Consider the following 16,752-nt stretch of genomic DNA (forward strand, 5'->3'; position numbering starts at 1 on the left):
GGAGGTTATCCTGGATTTAAAGACTTGTAAAGGATTGATTTTAAATGAAGAGTGGAAAGAACTTTCAATTGGCAGTGGTCAGGAGACATGGGCTCTAGCGCTCATGTGTCTCTAAGTGCTGGGTGATTTCACACAGCTACTTGACCTAATTTTTTTAATTAATTAATTTCTTTTTATGAGATCGGGTCTTGCTTTGTCACCCAGGTGGAGTGCAGTGGCACAATCACAGCTCACTGCAGCCTTGACTTCCCCAACCCAAGCAATCCTCCTGCCTCAGCCTTCTGAGTAGCTGGGACTACAGGTGCGCACCACCATGCCTGGCTGATTTTCGTACTTTTATTTTTGTAGAGATGGGATCTCACTGTGTTGCCCAGGCTCTTCTCAAACTCCTGGGCTCAAGCAATTGTCTTGGCCTCCCAAAGTGCTGGGTACTGGCATGAGCCACCGTGCTCAGCTTCAACCTTTTAAACCTCAGTTTCCTCATCTTTAAAATGGATGTGATGATCAAAGATCCATCTGCATACAGCCACAAAGTGCTTCTCAGCTGCCAGAACTGGGGAAAACCCGTGGTTTTTTTTGTCCCTGTGCTTTCTATCTATAACACCTCCCAAACTCCTTAAAATCAGTACTGCAAGCTTTTCTGAGAGACTGTATTGAGCATGCTGTTATTGGGTAACTGTTGTGGACAATGGACACCATCATGACACATCTCTGCTTTCCACTGGCTCACATACTAGACAGGAAGGCAGGCATACACCATGTCACTGAATATGAGATAGACTGTGGTAGGCACTTAACACTTAACAGAAGTACAATCCAAATGCAGGGGAAAGACAGAGTGGGAGGAAATCAATTCCATCAGGAGAGAGATCTGAGAAGGCGTCTTTTCTCTTTAAATACATGTTAGATAGTTTATGCATTCATTCAGCCAGCCTTTCCTGAGCGTCTTTATGCAGCAGGCCAGCAATTCTCAACTCTGGCCAACAGAAGAATTGCCTCTTGTTTACTGAGTCAAAATCAACTAGGATTGGAATTGAGTGTGTGGGCGGGGAGTGCATGAAATCTGTGGTTAAGAGGAAAGTAGGATTGATACTCAATCTGCTAGGCCTGGAATGGGAACACTGACATTTAAGACATTTCTCCTGATCTCTGAAAACTTGCAACCTAGTAGAGGATATAAAAAATAATAATAATAATAAAAAAGAAGCATGCGAAGAGCTTTCTACAAAGCAGAACTTTGTGAATAGTGTGGAACAAAAGTTACTGGAGTATAAAGAAAAAGGGTGGAACTTTTGGAGTGTTTTAATGGAGGAGGTGATGCTTTCATGTGGCGGTGAGGGGAGAAGATTGGATTATGATGGGGTTCATGGAGGTGAGTGATGGGAGGTGGGAGGCAGGGGCACTGTCAGCTTCCAGCAGTTAAGAAGTTTGGAGAAAGTTGGTGCCAGTACTCAAAGGTTTGAGGGGGACCTTTGTTGCTTGACCTAAGGAGTTTGGGCTTTGCTTGGAAGGAGTGAGGAGCTCTGTGATATTAGTCACAGGAGTTGGCACAAGTGACTTTAGAAAGATGAGTCTTAGCTGCAGACCAGAGTTTTACTGGCCATCTCTGATGAGGCAGCAAATTCTTTGTGCCCAAAGTCTCTCTAAACTGGTAGCTTGGGACTTAGTTGGACTATGAGTTTGTAAATAAGGCCATGATTATCAGTGACAAAGAATAACACAGCCACAGAAAGGCCATCCAGTTTGCCCATAGCTGTCCTGGTTTTAGTACCAAAAGTTTGCATTCTGGGAAACCCCTGAGTCCCCCTGAGTCCCAGTTAAACCAAGACAGCTGGTCACCTTAACACTAGAGAAGTGGCTCTGAAGATAATATTTTAAAAACAGTTCTTTTGAACGAGGGATATGCCCTTCATGTCCTTGCAGAACACATTGCCCATTGGCTTTAGAGTGATCACCAGGGCAGATTCCTGGGACCCTGGGGGTTGCCAGCACTGTGTCTCCACTCACTCAGTGTTCTTTTCACACCAGCGTTATCAGGACCACTCTTTCTCTGTGCCCAGTTCACAAGGGTGCATGAGAATACCTGTTGTGTTTCTGCTAACTTAATACTGAAGTCAGTAAGGATCAATGTCTTAGGGATGAGTTGGGAGACAAATTTTGGAGTGAGAGTCAGCCCAAGGTTTTGATGGACGAAGTAGAAAACACTTTATCAGAGTGAACAATGGGAGTACTAAAGGAGGGAGAAACACTGCCAAGCCTGTTCCCTGTATCCACCATCTGAATAGTGTCATGCCTCTTCAGCACACCCTCTCTCTGCACGTTACTAAAGGAGAAGGTAGATCCCATGGAGAGGGCTCTAGTAAAGGCATAGCATTGCTCCCATCTGTTGACTCATCATTCTCTGAGATCTTCAAATGTAAAAAAAATAAATTGCATGTAACGATAATGGTAACAAATATAGGAGTCGCTTTGGTACTGGTTACTCTAGATCTATGAAAAATCATTTACAGTATCCAGCTGGTGGCTGTTTTTAAATGCTAGCTTCATTTATAGCTTCAACATATTTCTATTCCTTCCTCTTGAACATTCTTAGAGAAGGGCCAGGCGCGGTGGCTCATGCCTGTAATCCCCGCATTTTGGGAAGCGAGGTGGGTGGATCACTTGAGATCAGGAATTGAAGACCAGCCTGGCCAACGTGGCCAAACCCTGTCTCTACGAAAAGTACAAAAATTCGTTGGGCGTGGTGGCATATGCCTGTAGTCTCAGCTACTTGGGAGGCTGAGGCAGGAGAATTGCTTGAATCTGGGAGGCAGAGGTTGCAATGAGCCAAGGTAACGCCACTGTAGTCCAGCCTGGGTGACAGAATGAGACTCTGGGTCAAAAAAAAAAAAAAAAAAAAATTCTTTTTTTTTTTTTTTTTTTTTGAGACGGAGTCTCGCTCTGTCACCCAAGCTGGAGTGCAGTGGCCGGATCTCAGCTCACTGCAAGCTCTGCCTCCCGGGTTCATGCCATTCTCCGGCCTCAGCCTCCCGAGTAGCTGGGACTACAGGCGCCCGCCACCTCACCCGGCTAGTTTTTTTTGTATTTCTTAATAGAGACGGGGTTTCACCGTGTTAGCCAGGATGGTCTCGATCTCCTGACCTCGTGATCCGCCCATCTCGGCCTCCCAAAGTGCTGGGATTACAGGCTTGAGCCACCGCGCCCGGCCAAAAAATTCTTACAGAAGCATAGAAATAATGTTTGTAGTGACATGGGCAGTGCTTTAGGTGGTGCTTCCATTTGCTATGAGTTGTTTTCTTGGGTCGGCAATGGATTTGTGTAGATCCATTCATACTCTTGGTCTTGTCTCCCTGGAAAAACCAGCGGGACATGCTTGTCACAGAGAGAGCTGGAATGGAGGCCCGGATGTGGGCCGGAACCAGCCAAGCAGAGGGGCAACTGCACAGGGTGGTCATTCATATGGTAGCCATAGTAACAACTGGATTTCCAGATGTTCCTGTCATTTCCAGTGTGTACCGCACATTAATTAAAGAGAACCATTTTCTTTTCTTTTCTTTTTTTTTGAGATAAAGAGTCTTGCTATGTTGCCTAGGCTGGAGTACAGTGGTGCCATCTCGGCTCACTGCAACCTCCACCTCCTGGATTTAAGCAATTCTCATGCCTCAGCCTCCCAGTATCTGGGACTACATATGTACCACCACCACACCTGGCTAATTTTTTATATTTTTAGTAGAGATGGAGTCTCACCATGTTAGCCAGGCTGGTCTGGAGCTCTTGGCCTCAAGTGATCCACTCATCTCAGCCTTCCAAAGTGCTGGGATTATAGGTGTGAGCCACTGCGCCTGGCCCCAAGTGGCTATAATTCTTTGGGTATTTTTAGAAAACCGTATCTGTGCCTTTCATTATCAAATTGCTATGTACACTTTTAGATTAGTTATATACCTCAGACTTTAGGATTTGGTAACCATCCGCCTCCTGAATATGAATGGATGAATGAATGAATGAATGAATGAATGAGAGAATGAATTCAATCACTCAATAAATATTTATTAACTACTTACTGTGCTATTCAGTTCCTACTCTGCCCTGGGATGAGCTATTAAGCAAAGAGTCTCAGTCTCAATTTCACTCTAGGAGTAAAGACCGCCATTAACCAAATAATGACAAAATGTCCACTGGTGCAAATGGTATTAATGAGGTATAGATAAATGAAACTGCAAGTGCGTATAACAGAGAAGCTGACCTCCTCTGCAGGAGAGGGCTCAGAAAGGGCTTTGCTGAGAACTGAACAATTGAACTGAGCTCTGAAGGGTGGGTAGGAGTTAATAAGAGTAGTGAGCAGGGTTGGGAGGTAGAAGAGGGAACAGTGTTGCCAAATGCCTATGGAAGGTAGAAAATGCTCTATGTTTGGGGAACTGAAAGAGACTATTAAACCTATGGTTCAGTTTGGTGTCTGGGTGGCCTAAAGTAAATGAGATATGAGATAAAGTCCTGGTGGTAGGAAACAACCAGGATTGGAGGCTGGGTGTAGTGGCCCACACCTGTAATCCCAGCACTTTGGGATGCTGAGGCAGGAGGATCACTTGAGTACAGGAGTTTGAGACCAGCCTGGACAGCACAGGGAGACCCTGTCTCTACAAAATACTTAAAAGTTAGCTCCGCATGGTGGTGCATACCTGTAGTACCAGCTATTTGGAAGATTGAGGTGGGAGGATCCCTTGAACCCAGGAGTTCGAGACCAGCCTGGGTAACAAGACCCTATCTCTTAAAGAAAAAAAAATAGCCAGGCATGGCAACATGTACCTAGTTGATCCTCTGGGAGGCTGAAGTTGGAGGATTGCTTGAGTCCAAGAATTCAAGGCTGCAGTGAGCTATGATCATGCCACTGTACATTAGCCTGGGTGATAATCTCTCCCTAAAACCACCACTGGGATTAAATTTTATATTAAAATTTTTTGGATTTAAATTTCATATTAAAAGTTTTTGTATTAAAATTTTAAATGTAAAAGTAGGGTTTGTTCATGAGAGAAATATCTGAAAAACACAGGAAAGTACAAAGAAGAAAAGAATCACTCATAGCCACACATAGAAACACGAAAAATTCTTTTTTTTTTTTTTTTTTTGAGACGGAGTCTCGCTCTGTCCCCCAGGCTGGAGTGCAGTGGCACGATCTTGGCTCACTGCAAGCTCCACCTCCCGGGTTCATGCCATTGTCGTGCCTCAGCCTCCTGAGGAGCTGGGACTACAGGTGCCCGCCACCACACCCGGCTAATTTTTTGTATTTTTAGTAGAGACAGGGTTTCACCATGTTAGCCGGGATGGTCTCCTGGCCTTGTGATCCGCCCGCCTCGGCCTCCCAAAGTGCTGGGATTACAGGCGTGAGCCACTGCGCCTGGCCAAAAATTCTTAACATCTGAGCAGTTTTTATTCCCCAGTGCTTTTCCTATGGGTAGGTTTAAGAAAGACATTGAAATCACACTATGTTTACCATTTTGCATGCTGCTATTTTTTATTATGATTAAGTTTTAAATATCAATCCATATTGTCATGTGCTTTATTTAAGTGTCATTTTTAGTAGCTGCTTAATATTCCACCCTGTTCCATCTGTTGAGCAGGTTCCATCCTGGTTCTCAGTCCACTTGGAAGAATATCCATGAGAGGGTATGCAGTCTTCTGACATCCCACAGAGCACAGCAGCACCAAAATAAGGTTAGACTTTCTTATAAAACTAAATCTATGCTCACTAAATAATATGGGAACAGGGACCTATAGTCTAGTCAGGGAGACAGACATTAATCAAATAACCACAGAAATAAGTGAAAAATTGTGAGGCTTACCAAGGAGATTACCTGTTGTCCTGAGAGTGAATGGTGGCGGGTATTTGACATGGCTGAGAGTCAGGGCTGGCTTCCTGAGGATGAGACAGTGGGACTTGGATGCAACGGAGGAGTAGCAGCTAATTTGGTGCACGGCACTCATCAAGTGGAGGTCCTTTCAAAGGACTAAGAGAAAGCAGGCTAACTGGCCCACAGAGCATTCCTTTCCCCTGCACACATGAATCCCAATCCAGTGAAGAATACAGTTGTGTTTGAGCTATGTAAGGCCACAACATGGAAGAAAGTTGTTCTAAAATTTAATAAGGTGGTTTTTGGCTGTATGACTTTTACAGGGGTATGGGGAGTGCTTCTGATCCATTGGTAGGTATTCCCAGTACTTTGTCACTGCTTCAGACACACAGCTAAATGGCCGTTTACCAGCTCCAAAGAATTCAAATAAAGGATAACAGTGCCCCCAGTGGCTGACTTTAATGATGCCATGTATTTGAATTAGTCATCTTGACTTATTAAATACTGGCATATGCTAGATTTGCAGGATGATGCTTAAAAATAAATGTTGTTTGCCCTAACCATGAGGGTAGTGAACTACTTTACTTCTTTTCTGCAAAGTCATAGGCTTTGCTTTAATTCCTAACCTTTTCGGGCAAGGACTCTCTTTAAAATGTAAACAAAGGCCTGGTTTGGGGCTTAAATCTATAATCCTAGTACTTTGGGAGGCTGAGGAGAGAGAATCTCTTGAGGCCAGGAGGTTCAAGACCAGCCTGGCAACATAATGAGACCTCGTCTCTACAAAAAAAAGAAAGATTCTACATACACACATATATAGTGAACCCCATATAACAGCATAAATTGGATGTACAGACCTCCTACATGCAAAACTACACCTCTGGGTATCATCCATCTCTATTATGTTATGGGTAACATAATTGCTGGATTTGTTTTTATTGTAGGAAGAGTCTACCTCTGAAGTAAATTATATCATTGAAAGACCAAGCTGCCCTCTGAAGAAATACCCACTGCATGAACAGAGATATTTTTAAGCTGCTGTCTTATATAAGTAAGCAGCTTAAATACTTCCCCTTATCTTGGTTTGCTAAAAGAATTTCAGTTTTCTCCTATCAATATGAAGTAACTAGAAAGTATGGAGGACGGGAGACTTGGAGGAGACTTGAGAACCATGTTCTTCCCTTGCTCTGTATAATGGAGCTCTGATAACGGCAATGCATGTGTCTTCCAGTTCTCTTGCCTTTTGTAATCATCTCTCCTGCCCCCAACATCACCCTTTGTCTAATGGACCTTCCAGCCTTCTTTCAGCTCCTTGAACACGAGCTCTTTCCTGCCATGGGGTCTTTGCACATGTTGTTTTCTCCATCTGGAATTTGTCTTCCTGACTCTGCCTGGATAACTTCTATTTGTCCTTCCAGGCTCGTGATTTTCTGCGACACGACACTCCCTCTCTCTGTGATGCATACCGTTTAGCACACTGCATTTTTCCTTCATAAATTATAACACAATTTATTATTATATTTTTATCTGGGCTGATTGTTTAAAATCTGTCTGTTCTACTGGAATGAAACCTTTATGAGATCAGAGAATCTGTCTCTGTTGCTCACTGCTTTATAATCAGTATTTAGTGCCATACAATGGAATCACATTTAACTTTTCAAACACATGTACTAGGTGTGTGCACTGAACAAGAACCTGCCTTCCCATCTCCACCCTGCTGCTGTCCCTGTATCACCTGACCCTCCACAATGGTTGCTGCTCAGTAAAGAGAGTTTTGTTTTGTTTTGAGATGGAGTCTTGCCCTGTTGCCCAGGCTAGAGTACAATGGCATGATCTTGGTTCACTGCAACCTCCACCTCCCGGGTTCAAGTGATTCTCCTGCCTCAGCCTCCTGAGTAGCTGGGATTATAGGCGCACATGACCACGCCCAGCTAATTTTTGTATTTTTAGTAGAGACAGGGGTTCACCATGTTGGTCAGGCTGATCTCGAACTCCTGACCTGGTGATCTGCCCGCCTTGGCCTCCCAAAGTCCTGGGATTACAGGCGTGAGCCATTGCGCCTGGCTGCAGTAAAGGGTTTTTATAAATGCATGTTGAATATGCATTTATTATGAATGCATGTAACAAGGAAACTCTGGAATTCAGATCTGTGGCAAATAGCCACATTGTGGGACATCATAGTTTCTCATATATTCTTTTCTTTTCTTTTCCATTCAAGCTCAGAATAATAATCGCTATTCCTTATGGCATGCGGCCTGAGTGCTGAGACTAGTACACATACTTCACATGTATTAAACAAGTTCATATCTAATTCTCAGGACAACCTGATGAGATAGGTACTATCATTAGTTCCATCTTACAGCTAGGGAAACTGAGGCATAGGTTAGGTCCGTTGCTCAAGGTGACATGGCTAGTGAATGGTGGAGCTTTATTCTCTTAACTGCTACATTCTATTGCATTTTCAAAGCTGAGTGTAATCATACATGGAAATCCATGCAGAGAAAGAGCAGGTGTGTGAAGGAGGGCCCTTTGGAACCCAAGCAGAGTTTGTGGGCATTGCCTTCAGAAGGCTCCCACTAGGATCCTATAGCTTTGTAATGTATAGTCCTCATGTCAGCAGGATCAGAATAATTATGCATCTTTCTAAACAATAAAGGAGTGTGGGATAACCTGCTAAGTTTTCACTGTAGTCAGGCTCCTGAAAGTCTGGTTTGAGGGTCACGCGTGCTTTACAGAACAAGTTGGTTTGCCCTAGGGGTGGCCAGGGCTCCCTACCTTTAGCACAGAGGAATGGGGAGGACAGCTCAGTAATTGCCCATTCTGCAGGCTTCTACCTTAGAACGTTCTGCTTGCTAGATTAAAGGACGGATTCTGGGCCATTTACTCTCTGGTTACCAAAGTAATTGCTGTCTAGGCCATTATTTAGGTGGTTATACAGAACATAGCCCACATGATCATCAAATGCCAAATTACGCTGAATTTCAACATGGGTAATATCAGGTTACACAGAGCCTTGAACCAGCTGATATGTGGACACTGATGTCGGGGGATAGAGAGAAAGTAAGAAAAGAAAAAAACACGTCAATTCTGTCTTGGAAAATAGGTTTCATACATAACAGGAATTCCCACCCAGTGGTTTGACATAAGTTTAGAAGACCTTCTCTGGAAGTCTCCATACCATCCTCCCTGACACAACTTCTTGAGTCATGGATTCCTGGAGAGGCTGGGATCCTGGAGGGTCATTTTAGTGAAGGTTTAGTGATTGTAAAAAACCCAGGTGACTCTGGCTAGTCTTAAGCAAACAGGGCGTTTATCTGAAAGATGCTGAGCATCCATCTCAGTGAGTCCAGGAAAGATCCAAACAGGCAAGATCAAATAACTGAACAGGACAGCCAGAGCCACTCCTTGGGTTGGGAGGACAGACCCCAGGCAGGAGGCATCCCCCACACACAACCCAGTGGCTCCCATGGTGTGTCCCAGTTCTGGCTTTTCTTGAGGACTCTCTTCTAATGGCAGCACCAATTCCTGTCTCTCCCTTTCTCCATATCTGTTTCACTGCCAGGTCCTGGCTCCCCAGTGATCTCGAGATCCCAGGGAGATGAAAAAGTAGATTCTTACCACAAAAAGGTCAGGGATTCTTTAGCCAAAAACAATGAGTCAAATTATCTGACCAGGTAGAGGGAGGGAATGAGTGAAAGAAATGGGTTGAAGGGGTTGGAATACATCTACTTCTGGATCTTTTGGGACTTGTTGGTTTTGGTATAAACAGAGTATCCCTTGTATTTAAAATTGGTGAATTTTACCACACAAAAAACAAACATCCAAAAAACCAAACAAAACCTCCCACAAAGAAACCCATCAGATTATCCCTAGTTCTCTTGGAAGGCATGATTGCCATGACATCATGGCCCCCAGTGTGCAATGCCAAATTACAGAGTGAGACTGCATCACAAAGAAAGCAAAGAAAGGAAGGAAAGGAAAGGAAAGGAGGAAGGAAGGAAAGAAAGAGGAAGAAAAGAAAAAGAAAAAAAAGAAAGAGAGAAAGAAAAAGAAAGAAAAGAACAGAGAAGGAAAGGAGGGAGGGAAGGAAGGAAGGAAGGAAATTTGTTCAGTAGAATATAGTTGATTGGAACATGTTTAACAGGTCAACTGAATAACACCTATTTTGGCACATTTACTATGTAGCAAGGACTGTGTTAACTCTTCACAATAATAGTAAGAGGTAGATACTCTGTCATCATCCTGATATTTTACAAAGACGTCAAGTAAATTGCCCAAGGTCGCACAGATGCTCACTATGCTCACTGGGTTATTCTGTTGTGGGAATCCGGGGAGACTAAGTGATCCCAAGGCATAGCTACATGCCAAGATTGGGGTAGTATGAAATTATCTTTTTCTCCTTACTTGTATTGGTTGTTTGCCTTTTTCTCAATACCATATGTAGAATATATTGCTTCAAATTTTGCAGGGGAAATTAATGAAAGCTGAAGGGATCATGAAGAGCTCACTCACTACAACAATTGAAGCATCCTTAAAGAAATGAATAATTTTTGTTGTCTATGTTGAATCACTGATGTCTAATCCCCTTTAAACCAAATGCTGTACTCAGTCTTTTGTGCCCAGGTAAGAGTTGTTGATTAAAGTGTTTGCTGTTTGGGGGCTCACATTTTCTTGTCAAGCTGGAAAATTTGTGTTTTTGCATGTTTATTTTGAACATGAAAGAGGAAGCACTGTAGTTGGGTGGCAGGTGCTTATCCATTTGGAAAGCACTTCTTAGAATTCTAACAGGCCAGGTGCGGTGGCTCAAGCCTGTAATCCCAGCACTTTGGGAGGCTGAGGTGGGTGGATCATCTGAGGTCGGGAGTTCAAGACCAGCCTGACCAACATGGAGAAACCCCGTCTCTACTAAAAATACAAAATTAGCCAGGCATGGTGGCGCATGCCTGCAATCCCAGCTACTCGGGAGGCTGAGGCAGGAGAATCGCTTGAACCTGGGAGGCGGAGGTTACGGTGAGCCGAGATCGTGCCATTGCACTCCAGCCTGGGCAAAAAGAGCGAAACTCCGTCTCAAAAAAAAAAAAAAAAAAAAAAAAAAAAAGAATTCTAACAAAAATGTCGAGATGTCTTTTAACGTATTCTTCATTTTTGACAGTGGATGTGTTCTTGAAAACTTCTTTCTTTCTCTCTTCTTCCTTCTGATCCCTTTCTCTCTGTCTCTCATTAATTATATATGAGCTAGAGGAAGTTGGTATTCACAGGAATAACCTGATAAATCCTCCAGAAAAGACTGTCAACCTGACTTTCTCTTTTTGGTATATCCTTTTTTTGTTGTTGTTTATTTCTTAGTGTTAGGCTTGATTTACATGAAGCCCACTAAAAACCTTGGAAAACAGAGCATTACATCTGGATAATTCAGATCTTGTTTTAAATGTTGAATTTCTGTGATAAATTTGTAAGAGGAGGCTAGCTCCTTTGGAGTGTAGTTTAAACTGCTCCTTCTGTTTCCTACTCCTTTGTTCCAGCAATTCTTTGTAAATTTAGATGAGGAACAAAACCTTCCTCAAATATTTCTCCAAAAGAGCTACACATTAAGTAAATAGGTTCTACAGATAGGACTGCCAAAGCCAGGTTTTAAAGTTAGTTAGGAAGGTGCATTTATGAAATGCTTACACAGTGTGAGGGAGCAGGAAGAGGAAGGGGATGGGATAAAGGGAGACTAGAGGCACATTTGTCTTCATTGATACAGACCCAGAGAAGAGGGGCCTGAAAATGGAAACTTATGTCCCTCCTTCATAGTATAACCATAGCATTTTCCTCTACCAGCCCTACTATAGTGTGAATGTTTGTGTTCCCTCAAAATTTGTATGTTGAACTCCTAACCTCTAAGGAAATGGGGCCTTTTGGGAGGTGATGAGGTTGTGAGGGTGGACCCCTCCTAAATGAGATTAGTGCCCTATAAATAGGCTCAAGGGAGCTCGTTTGCCCATTTCCACTGGCGAGGAGACAGCGAGAAGGCGCCATCTCTGAACCAGGAAGAGGGCCCTCACCGGATTCTGAATCTGCCAACATTTTGATCTCGGACTTCCCAGCTTCTAGAACTGTGAGAGATAAATTCCTGTTGTGTGTAAACTACCCAGTTCATGACATTTTGTTATAGCAGCCTGAATAGAGTAAGACACTACCCTAAAACTTGTTCAGTTTTTAGAAGATTCAGTGAGAGACAAGTTTTCTTTTCTCATTGTGATCATAGGGATTGGTTCATTAGGTAAATTAAGGAAATGAAATTAAAAATTAGAAAAGGAACTCCAAAAACAAAAACAACAAAACAAAATTCATTTATCCTCTTCTCAGAATTTCAGCCAAATAAAGGTATATCCAAGTTGAACCTCCCAATCTAAAAATCTGAAATCTGAAATGCTCCAAAATCCAAAACTTTTTGAGCACCAATATAACACCATAAGTGAAAAATTCCACATCTGACCACATGTGGCAGGTTGCAGTCAAATGCATTTGAAACTTCGTTTCATGCTCAAAATTATTTAAAATCATGTATAAAATTACCTTCAGGCTATGTGTATAAAGTGTATATAAAACATAAATGAATTTCATGTTTAGACTTGGGTCCTATCCCCTATCCCGAAGATACTTCATTGTGTTTATGTAAATATTCCAAAATACAAAATCAAAAACCAAAACCCAAGTTTAAAACACTTCTGGTCAGTCCCAAGCATTAAAGATGAGGGAGACTCAACCTGTATCACAACCAGTATTCCACCTTGGCAAGGCCAACAGCAAGCTTAAATTACATGTGCTAATATATTCTCAGTCTCTCTGAAACTATAGTTGTCAATTTGTTATTCTGATGTTACCTCTAAGTAGTCATCAAAAATAAGAAAATACTGTGTTACATTAAGGTTATGCTATAAGTCTCAGCTAAAGGAAAGCAGCCCTAATGAATTGGTATCCCATTTCATTTATTGTTAAAATATACACCATGCATTCAATACTCAGTGTTTTTTGAAATGGTTTGAGCATAACTCTTTAATTTAATAAGATCTTAAATACACATTCTTGTTTAAAGTCATTTTTGGTTTTCACACTAAATTATACTTTTTTCCCTCTACTTTCGCATTTATTAACTCTATTCCTTAAATTATAATCATTTTTACTTTTTATTTCTCAAGGAGTTATCTCAATTTTGAGGAATCATGCTGGGGCAAGGATTGCAGTTGAAGTATTTTGCTTTTGGAGTATATAATAGTATGAATAATTTTGTGATGTTTGGGGGTTTGGATTACTTTGGGAAGATCTGTGTCATTAAACATCATAAAAATAATTCCCATATGTCTTGCTTCAGTTTCTAATTCCTTTCTTGACTTTTATGGTTGCAGATCTGTCAAAGCGTGGAGCATATTTTATGGACATGTTTCATGGGGTCTTGGTTTGCAGAGGCTCCTAAGAAAATATCCTTTGTGGAACCTAGGCCCTCCAAACAAAAGCTGCTGTACAATGAGGCCAGTTCTCTGTGGTCACCTGACTTAGCTGAAGCCTGTAGGCCATGAGTTATGAAAGAGATTTTTGAAAAATGAAAGTGCAAATGATATGTTTGACATAAAAGAGGTGGTTGGTTTTAGGTGTAATTTGAGAAGACTGATGGGTATGTGTGTGAGTTTAGCCCTAGCGCCCAAATGCCAGGCTACTCTCAGTATAGCCAGTACTCCCCCGAGTTGGTTCCATCAAAGGAGCCCGCTGGGTTCTCTGGAGGGCAGCCTGAGGAACAGGATATGCTCTCTAGTCCGTGCTGTGACCAGAGAACCTACTAGTACCACCGGATGGGGCTGCTGTCTTTCTCTGGTTAGGGGACCCCTCCTAGCACTACTTGGGGGACCTGCAGGTCTTGAGGAGACCTCTCTTCCCTTGTGCTGGGAACCCTGCCAACAGTAAGAAGAGTCCCAACCCTTTGCTCCTTTGGCCTGGGAGCCTTCCATCCTCCACACTGAATCTAGGGGCACCAAATTATGGTAATAAAGTTACTTTATTTATCAAAGGAAAGAACCTATGCTTAATTTCACATAGGGAATTTGGTCAAAACAGGGTCATGTCTAGGACAGGAGCTATTACTTGGTGCAGATGGGTCCTTTTCTTGATAGCTGAGTTGATGGAGCTTCTTCAACAAAATGAGGAGTTTCTGGTCCAAAATTTTTCCTTGGGATTCTGCATCTTTTAGAGTGATCCGTTAGCACCGCCCCACCTCACCCCCCACCCCCACCGTGTGTGTGTGTGTGTGTGTGTGTATTTTGTTTTCTTTTTTTTTTTTTTTAATATAAAAAATAGAGAAGAAGTCTCCCTATATTGCCCTATATGCTGGTCTTGAACTCCTGGCCTCAAGTGATCTGCCGTCTTGGCCTACCAAAGTGCTAGGCTTACAGGTATGAGCCACCGCACCCCTCCTAGTACCTGGATTTAAATCCTAGTTCTGCCATTTACAGGCTGAGTGCCTTGGACAGATAATTTAACCTTTTTGTGTCTCAGTGTCCTTATGTATAATATGGAGGTAATAATAGTATCTATCTAATAATGTTATTGTTGGTAGGTAATACATTTAAAGTACATTAAATCAGTGCCTGACACAAAATGAGCACTCAATGGGCATTAGCTATTCTTATTCTCATCTCATTTAATTTTTTGAGGAAAGCATTGTTCCCCCTATTTCTTGCTAAGGACACTGAGGCTCAGAAAAGCAAGTGTCAGAGCCAGTTTGCAAACCCTGCTCTGTGTTGTTTCCAAATCTCAGGTTCTCTGTACCACTTCCTGTCACCCCTTGGCTGCCACCTGGTTGGCCTTGAGGCATCCCAGATAATTCAGCCTAAGGGTTTGAAAAACATGAACTCAGAACATTTCAGAATAACAGAGCAACTGAGGTCTCTTGACAGAAGTTGGAACAATTAACCACTTCTTATTTAGGCCAACAAGAGAGGCTTTCTGCTCTTATTTCCTGTCATTGGAATGTTATGTTTGTAAACCGCATTTTTAGGAAGTCCCCTCCTCCCCACCACCCCCAAATAAACTTTCCTGTTCCTTTTTCTCCAGGAACTGACACTCACTGAAATTGGAATTTTGAACTGGGATAAACATCATACTTGTTTTACTGGGATGACTTCCAGGAACAGACCGTAGGCAGTGGCAGTAGGTGTTATTGCTGGAAGTGTTGCATTCGCGGTAGGAACTCTTCATTATGAAAGCTCATTTGTTGTTGCTTAAGGGATAGGATGACGTCCTTTGTTCACTGGGTCTCCTCCCAGCCCTGCAGTTAACCAAATTGATTCCACAGCCTCGCATGGACCTACTCAACTTGTATTTGTTAAAATCCTGTGTGCTCAGTATTGCGCAGGACCCTGTGGGGTAGGGAGGGGTCACACTAAGGGGTATAAAAAACAACCTGTGCCCTCTTGAAGTTTCCAGACTTACTGGGGCAATGAGACGTTAAATGAGATATTTCAAGTGTGATTCCCAAAAGGTGTTGCAAACTCGGATGTCTTTAGGGCCAGGCAGGATTTGTGACTGTCAGAAGCAGTGGAGTTTGAAATAATGGTGAGTGATGGGAGCTGGAGTGAAGTGGAGCGTGTAACACCCCACCCTCCCACAAGGTGTTCATCTTCAAATTCAAATCTAAACCAGCCAAAGGCTCTGTGGCCCACATAAAGCTGGTCTGAAGCTGGGTCTTGCCCAAAGCCACCAGTTTTGACTCCTGTTTAGTAGTATAAAGTAATGATATTGATTTACAGTGAGGTTTGTAGAATTCAATTTCATTACTTTATAGTCAAGTCTCATTGATTGACTTAATAATATAAGGCAGTATCTGATTATGTACCAAGATACTGTTGCTTCTGTGTGTTTCAGGAGGTTGGAAACAGGTGGTATTGGGATTGCAGGCCAAGAATTTATTTTCAGTGTTTAAAAAATAGGCAGACCAGGTAGAGAAGAGATTTGGGAGAGTGAAGCAATTGGGGAGAGTGTAATGAAGCATGTGCATATGGAGAAGAGGAAATGTCTTCCGGGGTATCTTCTGAAGTGTCCTAAATATTCAGGTGAGTATTTTCAACTTTGTGCTGTAGACAATAAGAAGCCATTAGAGTTTTGGAGCCAGAAAGCAAAGTATTAACCTGATGATCTTGTGCAGGATGGTTTGGGGGTAGGTAGAGGCTGGCAGTGGGGAGACTCTGACAAAGCCTTTGAAGAAGTCTGAAAATTAGGGCAATAGAACCTGAACTGAGTAGGAGAGTCACAGGAAAGAGAAGGGCTGATTAGATACCAGGGCTGGGAAGACATCATGAGACAACTTATTTTAGGGGTGCTTAAAAACCTGTGGGTGTATGGGGGAGGTACCTGGCCCTTTTAAGGAAGAAGTGGTTAAGTCAGGTGGCCTGGGCTTGTTACAAAGTGAAGGTGAACTACTTAGTCAGCAGAATAAAGTATTGATGGAGAGAATAATTGCCCTGCAGAAATAAGGACACAGTGTCCTTCATTTTGTGGATTCATATTCTTCATGATGTGTGAGGCAAGATGAACTGAAGGACTAAGAGAACAAAATAGGAGCTCAAATGAAATCCTTTAGGGACTTTTGTTTTTGTGGTCTCTTTTTGGCCAGGGAGATAGAATAGGGAACACTCAGAATTAGTAGGGGGCGGGGTGGGTGTTTCAGAAGCAATGGAGGCCTTGTCTGGGATTTTGTTTAGTATTTTTTTAATCCCTCTGAATCTTGTTCTTATCATGAAGGCCTCATGGTTGTAAATAGAATTTATTTATTTATTTTTTTTTTATTTTTTATTTTTTTGAGACGGAGTCTCGCGCTGTCACCCAGGCTGGAGTGCAGTGGCCGGATCTCAGCTCACTGCAAGCTCCGCCTCCC

The 16,752-nt window shown here is 42.6% G+C and overlaps 1 protein-coding gene across 5 annotated transcripts in view; it reads left to right on the top strand.

Annotated features, from left to right (window-relative positions):
- Nucleotides 1-16,638, top strand: part of SPATA6L (spermatogenesis associated 6 like) — a 64,967-nt gene extending 48,329 nt beyond the window's left edge. For 2 of the 5 annotated variants that reach the window (XM_050761099.1, XM_050761101.1), the window contains 3 exons: nucleotides 5,616-5,709; nucleotides 6,788-6,894; nucleotides 10,312-13,176. In XM_050761099.1, coding sequence (XP_050617056.1) covers nucleotides 5,616-5,709; nucleotides 6,788-6,877 — 184 coding nt within the window. In that variant the 3' untranslated portion in view covers nucleotides 6,878-6,894; nucleotides 10,312-13,176. Of the gene's footprint in view, nucleotides 1-5,615; nucleotides 5,710-6,787; nucleotides 6,895-10,311; nucleotides 13,177-13,234; nucleotides 14,161-14,933 lie in introns of those variants that run through there. The other 3 variants (XR_007719775.1, XR_007719774.1, XM_050761100.1) reach the window with 3 other exon arrangements.
- The last annotated feature ends 114 nt before the right edge of the window (nucleotides 16,639-16,752 follow it).

Source organism: Macaca thibetana, chromosome 15 (assembly GCF_024542745.1).
Source record: "Macaca thibetana thibetana isolate TM-01 chromosome 15, ASM2454274v1, whole genome shotgun sequence".
In the NCBI taxonomy this organism is placed as follows: Eukaryota; Metazoa; Chordata; class Mammalia; order Primates; family Cercopithecidae; genus Macaca; species Macaca thibetana.